Source organism: Rhinichthys klamathensis, unplaced genomic scaffold (genome assembly GCF_029890125.1).
Source record: "Rhinichthys klamathensis goyatoka isolate OS25496 unplaced genomic scaffold, OSU_Roscu_1.1 h1tg000123l_1, whole genome shotgun sequence".
NCBI classification, from domain to species: domain Eukaryota; kingdom Metazoa; phylum Chordata; class Actinopteri; order Cypriniformes; family Leuciscidae; genus Rhinichthys; species Rhinichthys klamathensis.
In genome coordinates, this window is record NW_026606660.1 from 933,623 (window position 1) to 949,594 (window position 15,972).

At 41.3% G+C, this 15,972-nt stretch overlaps 1 protein-coding gene across 1 annotated transcript in view; it reads left to right on the top strand.

The window, feature by feature from the left end:
* The window catches only part of nol10 (nucleolar protein 10), a 42,851-nt gene extending 31,359 nt beyond the window's left edge, over window positions 1-11,492 (top strand). The window contains exons 20-21 of the mRNA XM_056255851.1: window positions 5,577-5,679; window positions 11,071-11,492. Of these exons, the coding sequence (XP_056111826.1) occupies window positions 5,577-5,679; window positions 11,071-11,253 (286 nt within the window). The 3' untranslated portion in view covers window positions 11,254-11,492. The remainder of the gene's footprint in view (window positions 1-5,576; window positions 5,680-11,070) is intronic.
* The last annotated feature ends 4,480 nt before the right edge of the window (window positions 11,493-15,972 follow it).

Below are 15,972 nucleotides of genomic sequence, written 5' to 3' on the forward strand. Positions count from 1 at the left end.
TCCAAACCCAATGGTGCGTCGTCGCCGACCAGAGGAAAGAACAGGGGATATTGTGTGTCTTCGCGCGATGCGTAGAGATCTACGGCAGCCTGGCCGAATCTCTGCCACACCATGAGGATCACCTGGGGGTGGAGTCTCCACTCCCCATACAGAGGATTCCCTCTGGACAATAGATCCGCTCCCCTGTTCATTATCCCCGGGACATGCGTCGCGCGTAATGACAGGAATGTCCTGCTGCTCCACATAACCAGTTTCTTCGCTACCATGTGAAGCGTCTGAGAACGTACTCCTCCCTGCCGATTTATGTAGGCTATCACCGTTGTATTGTCTGTCCTGACCAATACGCGATGATCTTTTAGAAAATGCAGGAAATGCCTCAGAGCTAGAAACACTGTCAGAAGCTCTAGAAAATGTATGTGCTTCTCTCTCTGTGGGGGAGACCAAACTCCTCTCACTGTCCTGCCCTCGAGCACAGCCTGGGAGAGATGCATCTGTCGTCACCACTTTTCTCAGTACGATCGCACCCAGAAGGCATCCTGTCCTGAGAAAAGACGGGACACTCTAATGACAGAGAGCACTCGTGCATTCTGGTTAGACACGCACTCTGCGGCTGAGGCGGCTCTTGGGGCGAATGCCCTTTGATGCTGTCCAGTTCTGAAAATCCCTCATTCGCAACAGTCCCAGGGGAACCACGGACACAGTTGAGGCCATCAGTCCTAGTAGCCGAAGACACATTCTGAAAGAGATTGATTTCCCTCGTTGAAAAAGGGAGAGGCAGCTGTGAAAAGTTTTGATGCGAACCTCTGATAGGAAAGCTCGAAACATCACAGAATTCAAGTGAGACCCAAGTATACTATTTCCCGAGACGGAGATAGACAACTCTTCGTTTGGTTAATCTTAAAACCTAATCTCTCCAGATGCGTCACTAGTGTGTGTGTATCGCTCTCTGCCTGCCGTCGGCATGGCGCGCAGATATGCAGATCGTCCAGATATGAAATCCTGACCCCTAATCTCCTCAACGGAGTCAGGGCTCCTTCTACACACTTGCTGAATACCCGAGGGGCTAAAGCTAGGCCAAATGGTATTCTCGTATACTCGTATGCTGTGCCCTGATAGGCGAACCTCAGATATTTTCTGTGCGCAGGAAAAATATCTATGTGAAAATAGGCGTCCTGGAGATCCCGTCCTGGAGGTGAACCAGTCTCCTTGCCGAATATTTTGACACAATGTTCTGATAGACAGCATTTTGAATTTCTTGGTATCTGTTGAGGACCCATAAATCCAGAATGGGACGGAGACCTCCCCCTCTCTTGGGAATCACAAAATAACAGGAGTAGAAACCCTTGTGGCTCTCTTCCGTTGGAATCACTCTTATCACTCCCTTTCTCATTAAAGAGGCTATTTCTTCCTCTAAAACCAGAGCTGCTTTCCCTTTGGCCACTGAAATTATCACTCCGTTGAACAGAGGTTTTACAGCGAACTGAATCCTGTATCCCCTCTCTATGGTGGTTAATACCCAGGGATGAACTCCGCATGCGCGCCAGTTCACTGTCTGAGCAGCGAGTGGGCCCTTCCCGTCTTCGCTCACTAGAGGTGCTGCAGCACACTATAGCGGCAAAGGGGGGGAAGACCGCTCCAGTGACGGAGTTATATTGGTCTTTATTTGTGATTGTTTTACTCTTTTGTGATCTTTTTTTCACATTCTGCGCCCTCGGTCTTTGACCTGGATGCGTCAGAGGGAACTTTATTTTTGAAAAGTTGCTTGTGAACGTTAGACCTTCTTCCCTCATAACAGACCTCGAAGGTGGAAGGGGAGACGATCTCTTGGGGGGCACTAGAAGAACGGTGGCCACATTCCCGCACACATTGGACTCTGAACTGTCCACACAAACACATTTCACCTCTGAATTCCTTTTCCCCGCGGGAGGGAGAGAGGAATCGTTCTGAAGGGATGGGACAGAGAAACCCTGGGTGCTGTCTCCCAACCCTTCCTGATGCCGAACTGACGTATCAGGTTGACCGCCTCTTCTTATTCCCCTGGGGGGCGGGCGTTCGGCGTTTCGCTGCTGCGGCTGCGAAAGACTGTTGAGGTCTAACGAAACCGGGCTTAGGCTGTAGGGCCGCGTTGCCTGGCTGTTGTGGTGGAGCAGAGCGGGAAGGCTGATAATCTGAATGCTCTCCTCTGCCTGACGGTCTGAAATTCGGCCGGTTCAGGTGATAAGGCAGAGCCGCCGGCTTTCTGGGGAGACAGACCTGGAAAGCTTCTCCCTCCTTCTTCCCTGTCACACTGCTGCCGCATCGCTGTTACCGTTGCGCCGAACATGGCTTTTGGATCTATAGGGGCATCCAGAAACTCTGCTTTCTCTTTTTCAGAGAGCCCTGACAGACCCAGCCACAGCGATCTCTCACCCACCACTGCTAAGCCCATACGCCGTCCGCAACTTGGAACTGCTCCACGGGATGTGCGCAGGTTCAAATCTGCGATGATACATATCTCCTCCCAGAGCACTGGGTTGGGAGATCCGGAGTCCAGTTGACGACCCATCTCAACTGGAGGGACATCTCAACAGGAGTGACGTCGCGTTCAAAGCACGGACGGACAGTGCAATTGATTTTTAGATCTTCTGAAAAACAGAGGCGGCGAAGCGCTCTGTTTTCCCTGGCAGCGCCCGGGTGCAAGTGATTTGCAACCGACGTTTCCACCGGGGGAGGATCTGCCATCCCTAGATCGTCCATTCCCTGAACATCAAGCCTTGAGAAGCCCTTGACGGGCACTCGATCTGAAAAAGGCTTGTCCCAAAACTTTTTCATCTCCGTCACACAGGCCGGGATGGCCGGAATGAACTGCCTTGCTGGCGGGAGACGTGACGGAAGTCTCTTTCCATCGTACAGGTCTCTTTCAGCCCCTTGACCTGCCGGTTGGGATGGCCAATCGATCGACAATCTAGCCGTGGCCCTGCGACAGACCTCGATTAGATCTGAATCCGTCTGTACAGGGGAGGGTGAACTCTCATCCTGTGCACTCGGCGGCCTGGACTGGTTCGGGGGAAGAATGGCATCTTCATCGTCGTCGTCCTTGAGAATGTTCGACAATACCTCATCATCGTCATCTTCCTCCACAAGCACACGGATGTGGAGGACGACCTTTTCCTCCGGGGCTCTCCGGTTCTATCGCGGTGTCCATGATGGAGCTTGCACTCTCTTCGTACGGTGAGTTCTCACCCATTGTGACAACTGGTACGGAGCTGTGCTGCGATTAGAGAGCTATCATTTTCCTTATCCTTTTGGTGCGTGGTAAGCGCCCAGAAAAACTTGGAAAATGATTAGAGAAACTTAAAAGCAAGAAAACTCGTCTTGACATGTTAGTTATCGTACTCTTAAGTGACGAAGTCACTCAACGACCTAAGGAAAATATTGCGTTTTGGACATAACCTATCTTCTCCGTCTGAAAACTGTTAAGCAAATAGTTCCCAAAGTCTGCTGAGGACAGCTTCCAAAATCTTCCACGGGGAAGAGAGCGAGAATGACGAAACAGCAGGTAGCTGCGTTTATATACAGGGTGCCGGAACTCCCTGATCGCTGCAGCGATTGGTCTGCCATAGTTGGCAGACGTGGTCTAATTGGTACTTCTGCGATCGGTCATGCCCAGAGGCGTTCCCATAGTGAGATACCGAATGAATGTTAGAAAGAGAACGGAATGTTTTTGAATTTCGTAAGAAAATGGACGTAATTAGAAATCTGAGACTTTGTTTCATATCAATAGTAACAAAGCACAAAGATTATTGCGATTTATTGGATGGGATGAGCGCTACAATGTTCCATTCATTCATCAACTGAAAACAGGATAGCCTAATCGATTCTTGTGATTTAAGAATCGATATCGGTTCGTAAAAATGAGAATCGATTGAAATCGAGAAATCAATATTTTTTTACCCAACCCTATTCTTTAGTGTGTAATGTTGTTGTTTGAGCATGAAAAATCTCTGCATAGTATCAAAGCACGAAGTCCCTTCAGCGGAAGTTATTCTCTATATCAGTGTCAGTGTTTCTGAACTCCTGTTCCGGGAACGAACACGTCACAATATTCCTCATTTAAATAATTCATACGCAGAATAAAGGGCGGGGCCTGGTTGAGTTAGTTAGTAGTGTGTTAGTTAGTCACACTTGAAGCACTTGACCAATCACAACACACTGATCCAGCCGACCAATCAGAGCACACTGTGCTTTTAAGAAGGAGGGGCTTCATAGAGACAGGAACTAAACGGAGCGTAACTGACGACTGGGAAGACTTTAAAAAAGGGCATAATAGGTTGTCTTTAAAGATGGATTGCTTAAAGGGAAGGGAAAGGAAAGTGTTGTCAAAAATATCGGTTTGATGCATATCGATTCTGAATATTTGAAACGCTTTTATTTATTAGGGGTGTAACAATATGCTAATGTCACGATTTGGTTCGATTCACAATTCTTCTAACAAAGCCAAAATAGGTTTAATAATAAAAAAGGACCATTTTAACTCTAAGACATAGGATAAATGTGTACATGCTGTAATAAAACTATTAAAACAACTATACTAGCACTCCTGTCCTACCCTCGTCTGACACTCAGTGGGTGGTTTATTGACAGGTAACACATGTTGACTCAGGGCCACATATAAATGAGCGTGCCAAATATAGAGAGCATGTCCTTCTGAACCTCCTAATGGCTTTTATAGTGCTAGACAATTGTCTGATGCTCCCAGACTTGGTTTTACATGATTAACCATTTGCACTTAACCTAGAACAGTTTTGACATACTAAAGTCAACATGAGATAAAAATCAAAATTCTATCTATTTACATTATACATATTCATAGTCTTATTGTGAATGATTCTTAAATGCACATTATTATAAAGAAAATAACTAGATGACGTAACCTAGGCCACTTAGGCTCATGCTAACGTTATTACTTTCACACTTTCTTCAGTTATTGAAAAACTGTTTATTTAATTACCTTGAACACATGAAAATCATTAAAACCTTTGGTTCAAAATATATTTGGATATTGTACCAAAAATCAACATTAAAAATATACATTAAAATAAAAAATATAAACATTAAATTAGGGCTGTCACAATTCCTTGATTCAATTTGAGTACTCGATTTAAAACAATCCTCATTTGCAATTAACCCATGTCGAGTAACCAGAAAAACACCGGAAGTGGCTCAGTACACTTCCTGAATGTAGTCGAACAAAACTTAAGTCAACAGAAGCATTTAGAACTAATAAACACTAGTAAATACTTAAAGCGCATGAAACTGTCAAGTAGTGTTACAATAACACTCACACATACACACACTCGCACTTAGGTCTTTGCTCAATTTTATTACTACCAAAAATATCCGATCACTCTTTTAATCGTCTAAAAAATTGACTGATTACTCGATTACCAAAAATGATCGTTAGTGACTGACAGCCCTACATTAAATATAAGATATAAGATCAAATTGGTGCAGAATCAACTTTGGTGAGTTTTTGTGCCGTTGTCTTTTGCTCATCGCTGTTAGATGAAAGTTGAACACTGTTTTCCGCCACACAGGACATCTCTGGAGGAGCGATTGCAGCGGGAGGAGAGATCAGGGATGCTAAACCTCAGAGACGCAGCAGTTGGAAGCAAACAGCTCACTTTCACTCTCAAGAAGGTGAGCATGAAGATGGCAACCCATCCCAGCTGCCACCTGTGCAGACTAACGCTTTATAACACTTGTTTGAACTCTACTGATGTGTCATCCAGATCAGATGAGTTGCAGAGCACTGAGTGTGTGTTAATATGGGTGAATTTTCTTTAATGAACAGTTGTGATGTTGTAATCCTAGAAATTTCTGAACGAGTAAATACAGATGACAGATTTATTCAAACAATTACATAAGCCATTACTTAAAGGTTTGCTGAAAACCTTTTCATTTAACCCGGACCTAGTCATGTGTTTGTTTCTCGCTCTTCCTACCTCTTTGGTTAAATGAAGATGAAGATGAAGGTGTTGTAAAATTGTGTCAGACACATTCCCAGCTCAGATTTCTGCTGACTCACACCGTAGACTGAAGAATGGCTTCAGTATGCCCTGAAAATATCACCATTGTTTTCTGTCCTTTGACCGCTCGCACGCCCATTTAATTCCCATACTGCTCCTGTCGGTCGTACACATCATTCAGTCAAGTCCTTTTGCTGCTTTGTTGGATGTTCATGGAAATATTTTAGTAACCAGATAGTCTGAGGTCATCTGATCCTTCCAAAATCTAAACACACATGAATGTTCTTTGCATTAACCCTCTGGGGACCAGAGTGTTTTTGGGGCCCTTGGGATGTTTTGACATGCACTGACATTTGTGCTTTTTTCAGTTATTTATAAACATGTTAATGGCAAAGGTGTAAATTCACTCTATATAGCACAAACTTGGCTACCATGAGATCTGAGCAACATGTATGTACATGTTTGTATTTTTAATAGAATAATGTTTATGCGTAGTTATTGAAAAAAATAAAAATGAAAGTTGCTGAAATAAGACCACAAAACACATATTGATTATTTCTTCACAAAACTTTTGAAAATTGTATCACATAGCCTAGAATATTTGCTCCAAAACTATGTCAGAATCATCCTGACTACTCATTCAGATAAGTCAATAAAGTCTTTTACATTTTTAATGACGTGTTTTGTTTGAGAAAGCTTTATGCAGGAGGCTTGATCTCTCATTAATATGTGTGGCATTCCACACCTGAGAAAGACAAAGACCCTCCCCATAATGGCCCTATTAGGTGCTATCAGGCCATATCATTACAGGAGCCTTGCACAAAGAATGAGGAGATTTAAAAAAGAATGGCTTTTAGATTGTTTGGATTTATATAAGGAAAATACAGGGTGCATACATCTGGACACTTCTATCACACACCCTTCACCATATAGACATGGTTTTATTTCAGTTCAAAGTTAGAGTTGGAAACATCTTGAAAAGAACATTGTCTTTCTCCATAAATGTCTTAGTTTGATCATACATATTTCAAAGTTGAGGATTCATTATTTTGATATAGCTTGAACAAACACTATAACATCCTAGTTGATTAGTTTATTGACAAAACATACTATATATTTAACATATGAGCAGAAACTCCAAAAAAAAACTTATTTGATGTCTATTTTAGAGTAAAAACTTTATCCAAAACGAGTCAACGAAATGTTGTCTGTTATTTAGTCTGTAACAGTGCGTATCTGTGCGTTCATTCATTCATTCATACACACACAAACATGATTCACATTTAACAGTATGCTATTTTTCCGTTTACAGACACTACGTTATTCTATATCGCGATTAGAACAAAGCACTTGCAAAAAACACTTACTTCTCAGCTGAATCTGTTCATCCTCGAAGTGAAAATAAACCCAGTGGTAAATGTCCCAGGATTGTTCCTCATATAGCCGCGCAAGACGACAGTAGATTAATCTGACTAAAAAATAATGTGTGTTTTCAGAGTTTATGGGCGTTAACGCGTCTCAATGTGTTGCTTCACATATTTGCGTTTGAATAGCGCGTGCTCTCCGTGGGCGTGTCACATTGCCAGAGATAATCAGCTGAGAGAACGATAATGAGACGGGCTGACACGTCTCTCTTTTTATATAGATGACATAAACGGAGAATAATAATTTTAGTTTTGAATCGGATCATTTAAAAGTACAAACTCAAATGATTTAAAAGATATATTGCTTATGGCTGGGTGAATAGTATTAGCTGAGTTGTGTTGAAGATTAGAGACGTGCTCCAGAAAAAAAGTTCACGGTGACCGAGAGGCAGAACGCACACCCTGTTTATTTTCTTTATTTTACAAAAGCACAATATTTTATTTCGATTGTATGTGGGCACATAAAAAAGTAGACATTTAACAGATTATTTTCTCATATTTCTTAACTCTATATGAACAGAAATGATGGCAGTACTTTAAGTCTATTTTTCTGCTATGTGAAAAAAAACGAGCAAAACGCGCCGGCGCGTTTCTGGTCCCCAGAGGGTTAAAGGAATGGTTTAGGGATGCACGATGTATCGGCCATCATATCGGTATAGGCCGATATATGTTCAAATAAGGAAATTTGGCCGATATATTAAAGCCGATAAATAATGGATTACTTACTTCAGCTGAGACACTTCAGATGTGCACTGTTCATCATGATGGTTTTGAATTGCTTGAAATATGATTGGAATCACTTAAAAAAAAGGAAAATACAATTAAGTGCAACATGTGCAGTGCAAGTCTGTTATATATAGGCTACATAAAATTATAATGAGAACATCATTATAATTGTGTGCTTGGGATATGGCTCTCAAATATTATATAAAGATTTGAATTTATCGGCCAATATATTGGTTATCGGCTTTCAGATAGCCTCTCTTTAGCCTCTCCCTATGGTGGATCCCTATTCTACTCTACAGATAAAGCTTTGTGGAAATTAGGGTTCACGTACCAACCCCGAAGTGATCAAATAAAATAAAATTCTGTATCAAAGTTTATAGGCTAGACAAGTAGTTTGTTTAGGCACATATATTCAAACGCACATAACTATAGGATAAATTCTTAATGCGCATGTGAACGGCGTCAGCGTTTATCACAGGTTCGCGTTTAAAGTCTGCTTAGAGAGAACGGTGTCATCTTAGCGGCCCCTAATTTAAAAACAAATGATCATTTCGACGGAAGTGAATCAATCAGAACTAACTTTAGCTGGAAAATAACATTATTCAAGAACCGCTATAAAACCAAACCAATCTCTGTTACCTTAAATTATATGTTTATCTCTGTAAAGCTGCTTTGAAACTATCTACATTGTTAAAAGCGCTATATAAATGAGGATGACTTGACTAGATATAAGGAATTATCGGTTATTGGTATCGGCCAAATTTTCATATCGGTGCATCCCTAGAATGAATAAATTGATTATTTTTTAACTGTTTACTCACATGCTAATAGATTTTCCAATTTAACCAAAAATATCTTCACACAGATCTTTTCCATAGAACGACAACAAACTGTCAAGCACCATTAAAAATAAAGTAGTCTATTTGACTCATGCACTATAATCCAGCTCTTCTAAAGTCATGTAATCGTTTCTGTAATTGTTCAGTGATTATCTACACTTTCTGCTCTAGCTCTCAAATTAATATTGCAGTTATCGTTCAAAGTTTGAGAAATTAAAGAAATTAATACTTTTATTCATAAAGGATGCATTAAATTGATCGAAAGTGACAGTAAAAATATTACTTGCCTTTCTACCCAGACCTCTCTATTCTTCAGATAATCTTGAGAAAAAAATTATCATGGTTTCTGCAAAAACTGTTCTACGTTGATAATAATTATAAATGTTTCTTGAGCATCAAATCAGCATATTAGACTGATTTCTGAAGGTTAATGTGACACTGAAGACTGGAGTAATGATGCTGAAAATTCAGCTTTGATTACAGGAATAAATTACAGTTTATAATAGGGGTGCAACGGATCAAAAAACTCACGGTTCGGATTGTTTCTCGGATCAGAGTCACAGATCGGATCATTTTTCGGATCAGCAAAAAAGACAAGACAAATAAACATAAGTTTTGTCTTTTTGTTTATTAACACTTATTATTAAATAAAAATATATAAAATCAACTTAAAGTGCACGAGGCATAATATCTTATTTTTAGAGATATTAGGGGGGTTGACTTACCGAAACAGGCCAATCAGGATGCTCTCTGTCTTACATGCGCACACACGCAAGGTCTCTCGCTCTCTCCCTCTCTGCCGTTCGCGCGCTAGCGCGCAGTATGTTTTGTCTCGCATGCACGCTCTAGATTCCGGGAGATTTGAACTAATTTGCGGACATCAGGGAGCCGCTATCAATATGCAGGATTTTTAAAAGTTAATTTTTTTAGGCCAATTCAGCGCAACTCCGGACGTATGGCCACCCTACACACACCGTCACGGTTTTATCCACTAACCTCTTTCCTTCATCATTATATTTGACAGGGAAGCCAAAATGCTCCCATACAGGGGATTTAAATGACGCGGGGCGTTCTAGCTCCTCCGTTCCTCCGCTCGCCATGACCACGCTGGGGAGATGTGTGTGGACTGAACATGCATACAAATTTTTTTTTTTCATAAATCAATCCGCAGATCACGTGTGTGCCGAACCGAAGATATTGATCCGAACGGATCACGTATCGATGATCCGTTGCACCACTAGTTTATAATGTATTTTAGAAAACAGTAATGTTAAAATGTAATAATACTCCACAATACCTGTTTTACTGTATTTTTGATCAAGTAAATACAGCCTTGGTAAGCACGCAGAAGAGACTTCTCAGAAACTTCATCAAATCTTTCAATCTTTTGCATGATAGCCTATAAAACTATAAAAACTGTTCTTGACCGTCTACAACCAAAGGAGAGATAAAACACTAGACTGTTGCGATATTAGATTTGTTTGGACCTCTATGACAAGTTTAAGCAGTAGTTGTTTTTCTATCCATAAAAAAAAAAAAAAAAAAATCTTGAACAGATAACTAAATACTAAACACTAAATACAACTTACAAAATTAGAAAAGAGTCAGAATATTCTGATTGACAGCAGTTCTTATTTAAAGACTGTATTTCACTATAAATGCCATGCTGGGACATTTCTTTGAACTGTCTCTTTCCATGAACTGTCAGAACAAACCAATGAATGACTAAAGTAAGCTGATGAATCACTAAACTGAATCAAGCTTCCCGGTGCCTCTTAGGAGCACGAAAAAATATCTTATTACAGCCCGAGTTTTGTCAAGCTAACCTGATCTTTTTCTGAAAAGGTTGCCTGTTAGTTGAAAAGAGACTATATTTATAATAGCTGAGGTATTGTGCTACTGAACAGTTGGAGATACGTTTATTGTGTCGCTGCTTTTAGTTCATCACAAGTCAACCCAACACTGCTAAGATTCATCAGAGTAGTAACCTTTTGGAACCAATTATAAAAAATCCCTTTGACGAGTTGTGGACCATTTTGGGTTCGCCACTAACTCCATCTTATACTTGCACAGACGGAGAAGCAGCGATTTCAACAGCAGGCTGAACGTGACCATCATGAGGAGAGGAGGAAGATCAGACGGGCGGCTGGACACTTACATTCTCAAAGGGGAGGAAGAGGAAGAGGCGGTTCGAGAGGAAGAGGCGGTGGGAGAGGAAGAGGCGGCGGGAGAGGAAGAGGAAGGAGACCCTTTTAAACTCAGGACTGATCGTGGTCACTAGGCGTTGACACAGGACTTTAATACGGCCTTAAAATGTGTCTGATCAGACATCTGCAGGAATCACTTTTGTCTTCAAGTACAGATGCCGTCACTGATTCACATTAAGAGACTGTATATCCGTGTGTGTGAATCCGATCTCTTTTTTTTTCACGTCTCTCAGTACAGTAAACAGAACCTTGTGTTTATTGAAGAACTATAAAACATTTTTATCAACATCTGCTCTGTCCTTGTGGTAGATTTTTCCCTAAACCTAACTACATACTCTAATATTTATACTCTAGCGCAGGGGTCTCTAACCTTTTTTCATTTGAGAGCTACTTTTTAAAAATGAAAGTAGCCGAGAGCTACTCATGTAATACAATACTTAAATCTCTGAAATAATGTCTCATAACTCTCATATTAACAACTATCTAAACTGTTTTAGACCTAAAAGGGTTTTTGTATGCCTATGTCACCCTTAAATGTCAGAGAAAAGAACAGAATCAGAGATAATTTGCATATTATATTGTAAAAACACATAATTATAGATATGAAATGGCATGATAATTTAATTTCATTATTAGTGACCAAAATGATCACGGTTATCACAGAATCCTGTTCAAAAAGTGCTAATACTACACAATGAAATCAATTCACTAAGTTGTATGTCGAAAACCAGCAAATAACAAATAAATCAGCATCAATATGCACTTTTTGTTTACATAAACATTAAAAATGATGGCTAGATTTTAAAGGAGTGTCTTGCAACATGTTATCTAGCCTACTGTACAAGTATGTACAAGTTCAAATAAAGTTTTGACTAAAAATGTTTGATAAAAATATAAACCTCACATATTTCAGCCTTTAAATCATTTTTATAAAAAGAATAAATTACTGACGTTTACAATGCACATTAGCTTTTATTATTAAGAGTAAAATTCGATCTGATTTTCCCGTGGCGTCTGTCGTTGCTATGCAACCATGCACTGCGCTCTTACCATGCTCTGCGATCCTATACCCTAGCGGGTCTGCACATCGAGGTCGGCTAAGTCTAATCCTATACCCTAGACTGTCTACACATCGACGTCGGCTAAGTCTAATCCTATACCCTAGCACGTCTATACATCGAGGTCGGCTAAGTCTAATCCTATACCCTAGCAGGTCTACACATCGAGGTCGGCTAAGTCTAATCCTATACCCTAGCAGGTCTACACATCGAGGTCGGCTACGTCTAATCCTATACCCTAGACTGTCTACACATCGACGTCGGCTAAGTCTAATCCTATACCCTAGCGCGTCTATACATCGACGTCGGCTAAGTCTAATCCTATACCCTAGACTGTCTACACATCGAGGTCGGCTAAGTCTAATCCTATACCCTAGCGCGTCTATACATCGAGGTCGGCTAAGTCTAATCCTATACCCTAGACTGTCTACACATCGAGGTCGGCTAAGTCTAATCCTTTACCCTAGACTGTCTACACATCGACGTCGGCTAAGTCTAATCCTATACCCTAGCGCGTCTACACATCGACGTCGGCTAAGTATAATCCTATTCCCTAGCGGGTCTGCACATCGAGGTCGGCTAAGTCTAATCCTATACCCTAGCGCGTCTACACATCAACGTCAGCTAAGTCTAATCCTTTACCCTAGCGCGTCTACACATCGACGTCAGCTAAGTCTAATCCTATACCCTAGCGCGTCTACACATCGACGTCGGCTAAGTATAATCCTATTCCCTAGCGGGTCTGCACATCGAGGTCGGCTAAGTCTAATCCTATACCCTAGACTGTCTACACATCGACGTCGGCTAAGTCTAATCCTATACCCTAGCACGTCTATACATCGACGTCGGCTAAGTCTAATCCTATACCCTAGCAGGTCTACACATCGAGGTCGGCTAAGTCTAATCCTATACCCTAGCAGGTCTACACATCGAGGTCGGCTACGTCTAATCCTATACCCTAGACTGTCTACACATCGACGTCGGCTAAGTCTAATCCTATACCCTAGCGCATCTATACATCGACGTCGGCTACGTCTAATCCTATACCCTAGACTGTCTACACATCGAGGTCGGCTAAATCTAATCCTATACCCTAGCGGGTCTACACATCGAGGTCGGCTAAGTTTAATCCTATACCCTAGACTGTCTACACATCGACGTCGGCTAAGTCTAATCCTATACCCTAGCGCGTCTATACATCGAGGTCGGCTAAGTCTAATCCTATACCCTAGACTGTCTACACATCGAGGTCGGCTAAGTCTAATCCTATACCCTAGCGGGTCTACACATCGAGGTCGGCTAAGTCTAATCCTATACCCTAGACTGTCTACACATCGACGTCGGCTAAGTCTAATCCTATACCCTAGCGCGTCTACAGTGTTGGGCAGTAATGCGTTACTAGTAACGCATTACTGTAACGCAGTTACTTTTGACAGTAACTAATACTGTAACGCATTACTTTTTAAATAAATTAACTCCGTTACCGTTACCATATGGCGCGTTGTCCGTTACTTTTTTAAATGAATTAGTTGCTGGAGCGGCTGAGAAGTGTGCGCTGTCATTACACAGTACGAGAGCACTGAAGAGACTGCTAGCATTATACAGAGCGAGAGGACACCTGAGGACACATAACAAACTCACTGGCTGAGTTGTTTACGTACACGTGAGGCAGCGCGAGCACGGAGATTACAAGCTTCACGGAGAGCGCTGAGCACTTGATGCGCATTTAAAACACAGACAGCGAAACGGTATGGATACAGAACACTTAAGTACACATTGCCATATCATTATAAAGTAATACATTTTTTGAGTAGATGCTGCATCAGCAGAGAAAGAACAGAAGCTTGGCGTCGAGTCTCAGAGGAATAACATTAGGCTAGTAACGGCTAACTTACCTCAAGCGATTAAAGCAATGTGACAAAAACACACGCAGACCTGACCCACATGTTTTATGTCGCAATTGTTACCATCTATTTGCATTAGTTTATATCCAGCTGATCACTTTTATGCATTCATTAGCCGGCGAAGTTGTATTTTTAAAACTAGTGACGTGATTGATTGCTTACATTGATATGTTCATGCAGCCGACATCAAGTCTAATCAACTTAAGTGTTCTAAAATTTAAGCAAATAAAGTGAAAGACTGTACATGTAATATAGGTCTACATTTATGTAATTTTAATGCTCTGGCCTTTGCAGATATTTAAATATGGCCATCTTCTTTAAGCTTGAATCATATAAATGGTAACACTTTACAATAAGATTACAATTTTAGCATTAAATATGGTTAATAAATGTTGTAGAAGTATCATTCATTGTTAGATGTATTTGTATCTCCTTAGTTAATGTAGGCCTATACTATGAACTAACAAGAATGATCAAGGTACAATTGTATTTCTCAAATATTAATTCATGCAGTAAAAACCACAGTGGTAAAAACGTACTGTCAGCTGCATGAACATATCAATGTTGAGAAAGCAAACAAGTCACTAGCTTTAAAAATGCTTGTTTTGTTATTTATTTCAGAAATCCTTGATATATTCAGTTTGTGCTGGTCTGACTTGAATAAAATAGTGTTTAAAAATTACTTTCTGTTTAAGTCAGTTTTGTGTTTGTATAGACCATAACGCATAAAAGGGCATTAATGGGAACATTTAAGAACTTTCTTTAAAAAAGTAACTAAAAAGTTACTTTTAACAGTAACGCATTACTTTTTGGTGTAAGTAATCAACAAAGTAATTGAGTTACTTTTTGAATGAAGTAACTAGTAACTGTAACTAGTTACTATTTCTTAGTAACTAGCACAACACTGCGCGTCTATACGTCGAGGTCGGCTAAGTCTAATCCTATACCCTAGCGCGTCTATACATCGACGTCGGCTAAGTCTAATCCTATACCCTAGACTGTCTACACATTGCCGTCGGCTAAGTCTAATCCTATACCCTAGACTGTCTACACATGGACGTCGGCTAAGTCTAATCCTATACCCTAGCGGGTCTACACATCGAGGTCGGCTAAGTCTAATCCTATACCCTAGCGGGTCTACACATCGAGGTCGGCTAAGTCTAATCCTATACCCTAGACCAGGGGTGCCCAACCCTGCTCCTGCCGATCGACTGTCCTGCAGTTTATCTCCAACCCTAATTAAACACACCTGCCTTTAATTTTCAAGTGAGCCTTAAGATCTTAATTGGTTGCTTCAGATCCTGAAGACGTTAATTGGTTGCTTCAGGTGTGTTTGATTAGGGTTGGAGATGAACTGTGCAGGACAGTCGATCGGCAGGAGCAGGGTTGGGCACACCTGCCCTAGACTGTCTACACATCGAGGCCGGCTAAGTCTAATCCTATACTCTAGCGCGTCTATACATCGAGGTCGGCTAAGTCTAATCCTATACCCCTAGACTGTCTACACATCGAGGCCGGCTAAGTCTAATCCTATACCCTAGACTGTCTACACATCGACGTCGGCTAAGTCTAATCCTATACCCTAGCGGGTCTACACATCGAGGTCGGCTAAGTCTAATCCTATACCCTAGACTGTCTACACATCGACGTCGGCTAAGTCTAATCCTATACCCTAGCGCGTCTATACGTCGAGGTCGGCTAAGTCTAATTCTATACCCTAGCGCGTCTATACATCGACGTCGGCTAAGTCTAATCCTATATACCCTAGACTGTCTACACATCGAGGTCGGCTAAGTCTAATCCTAT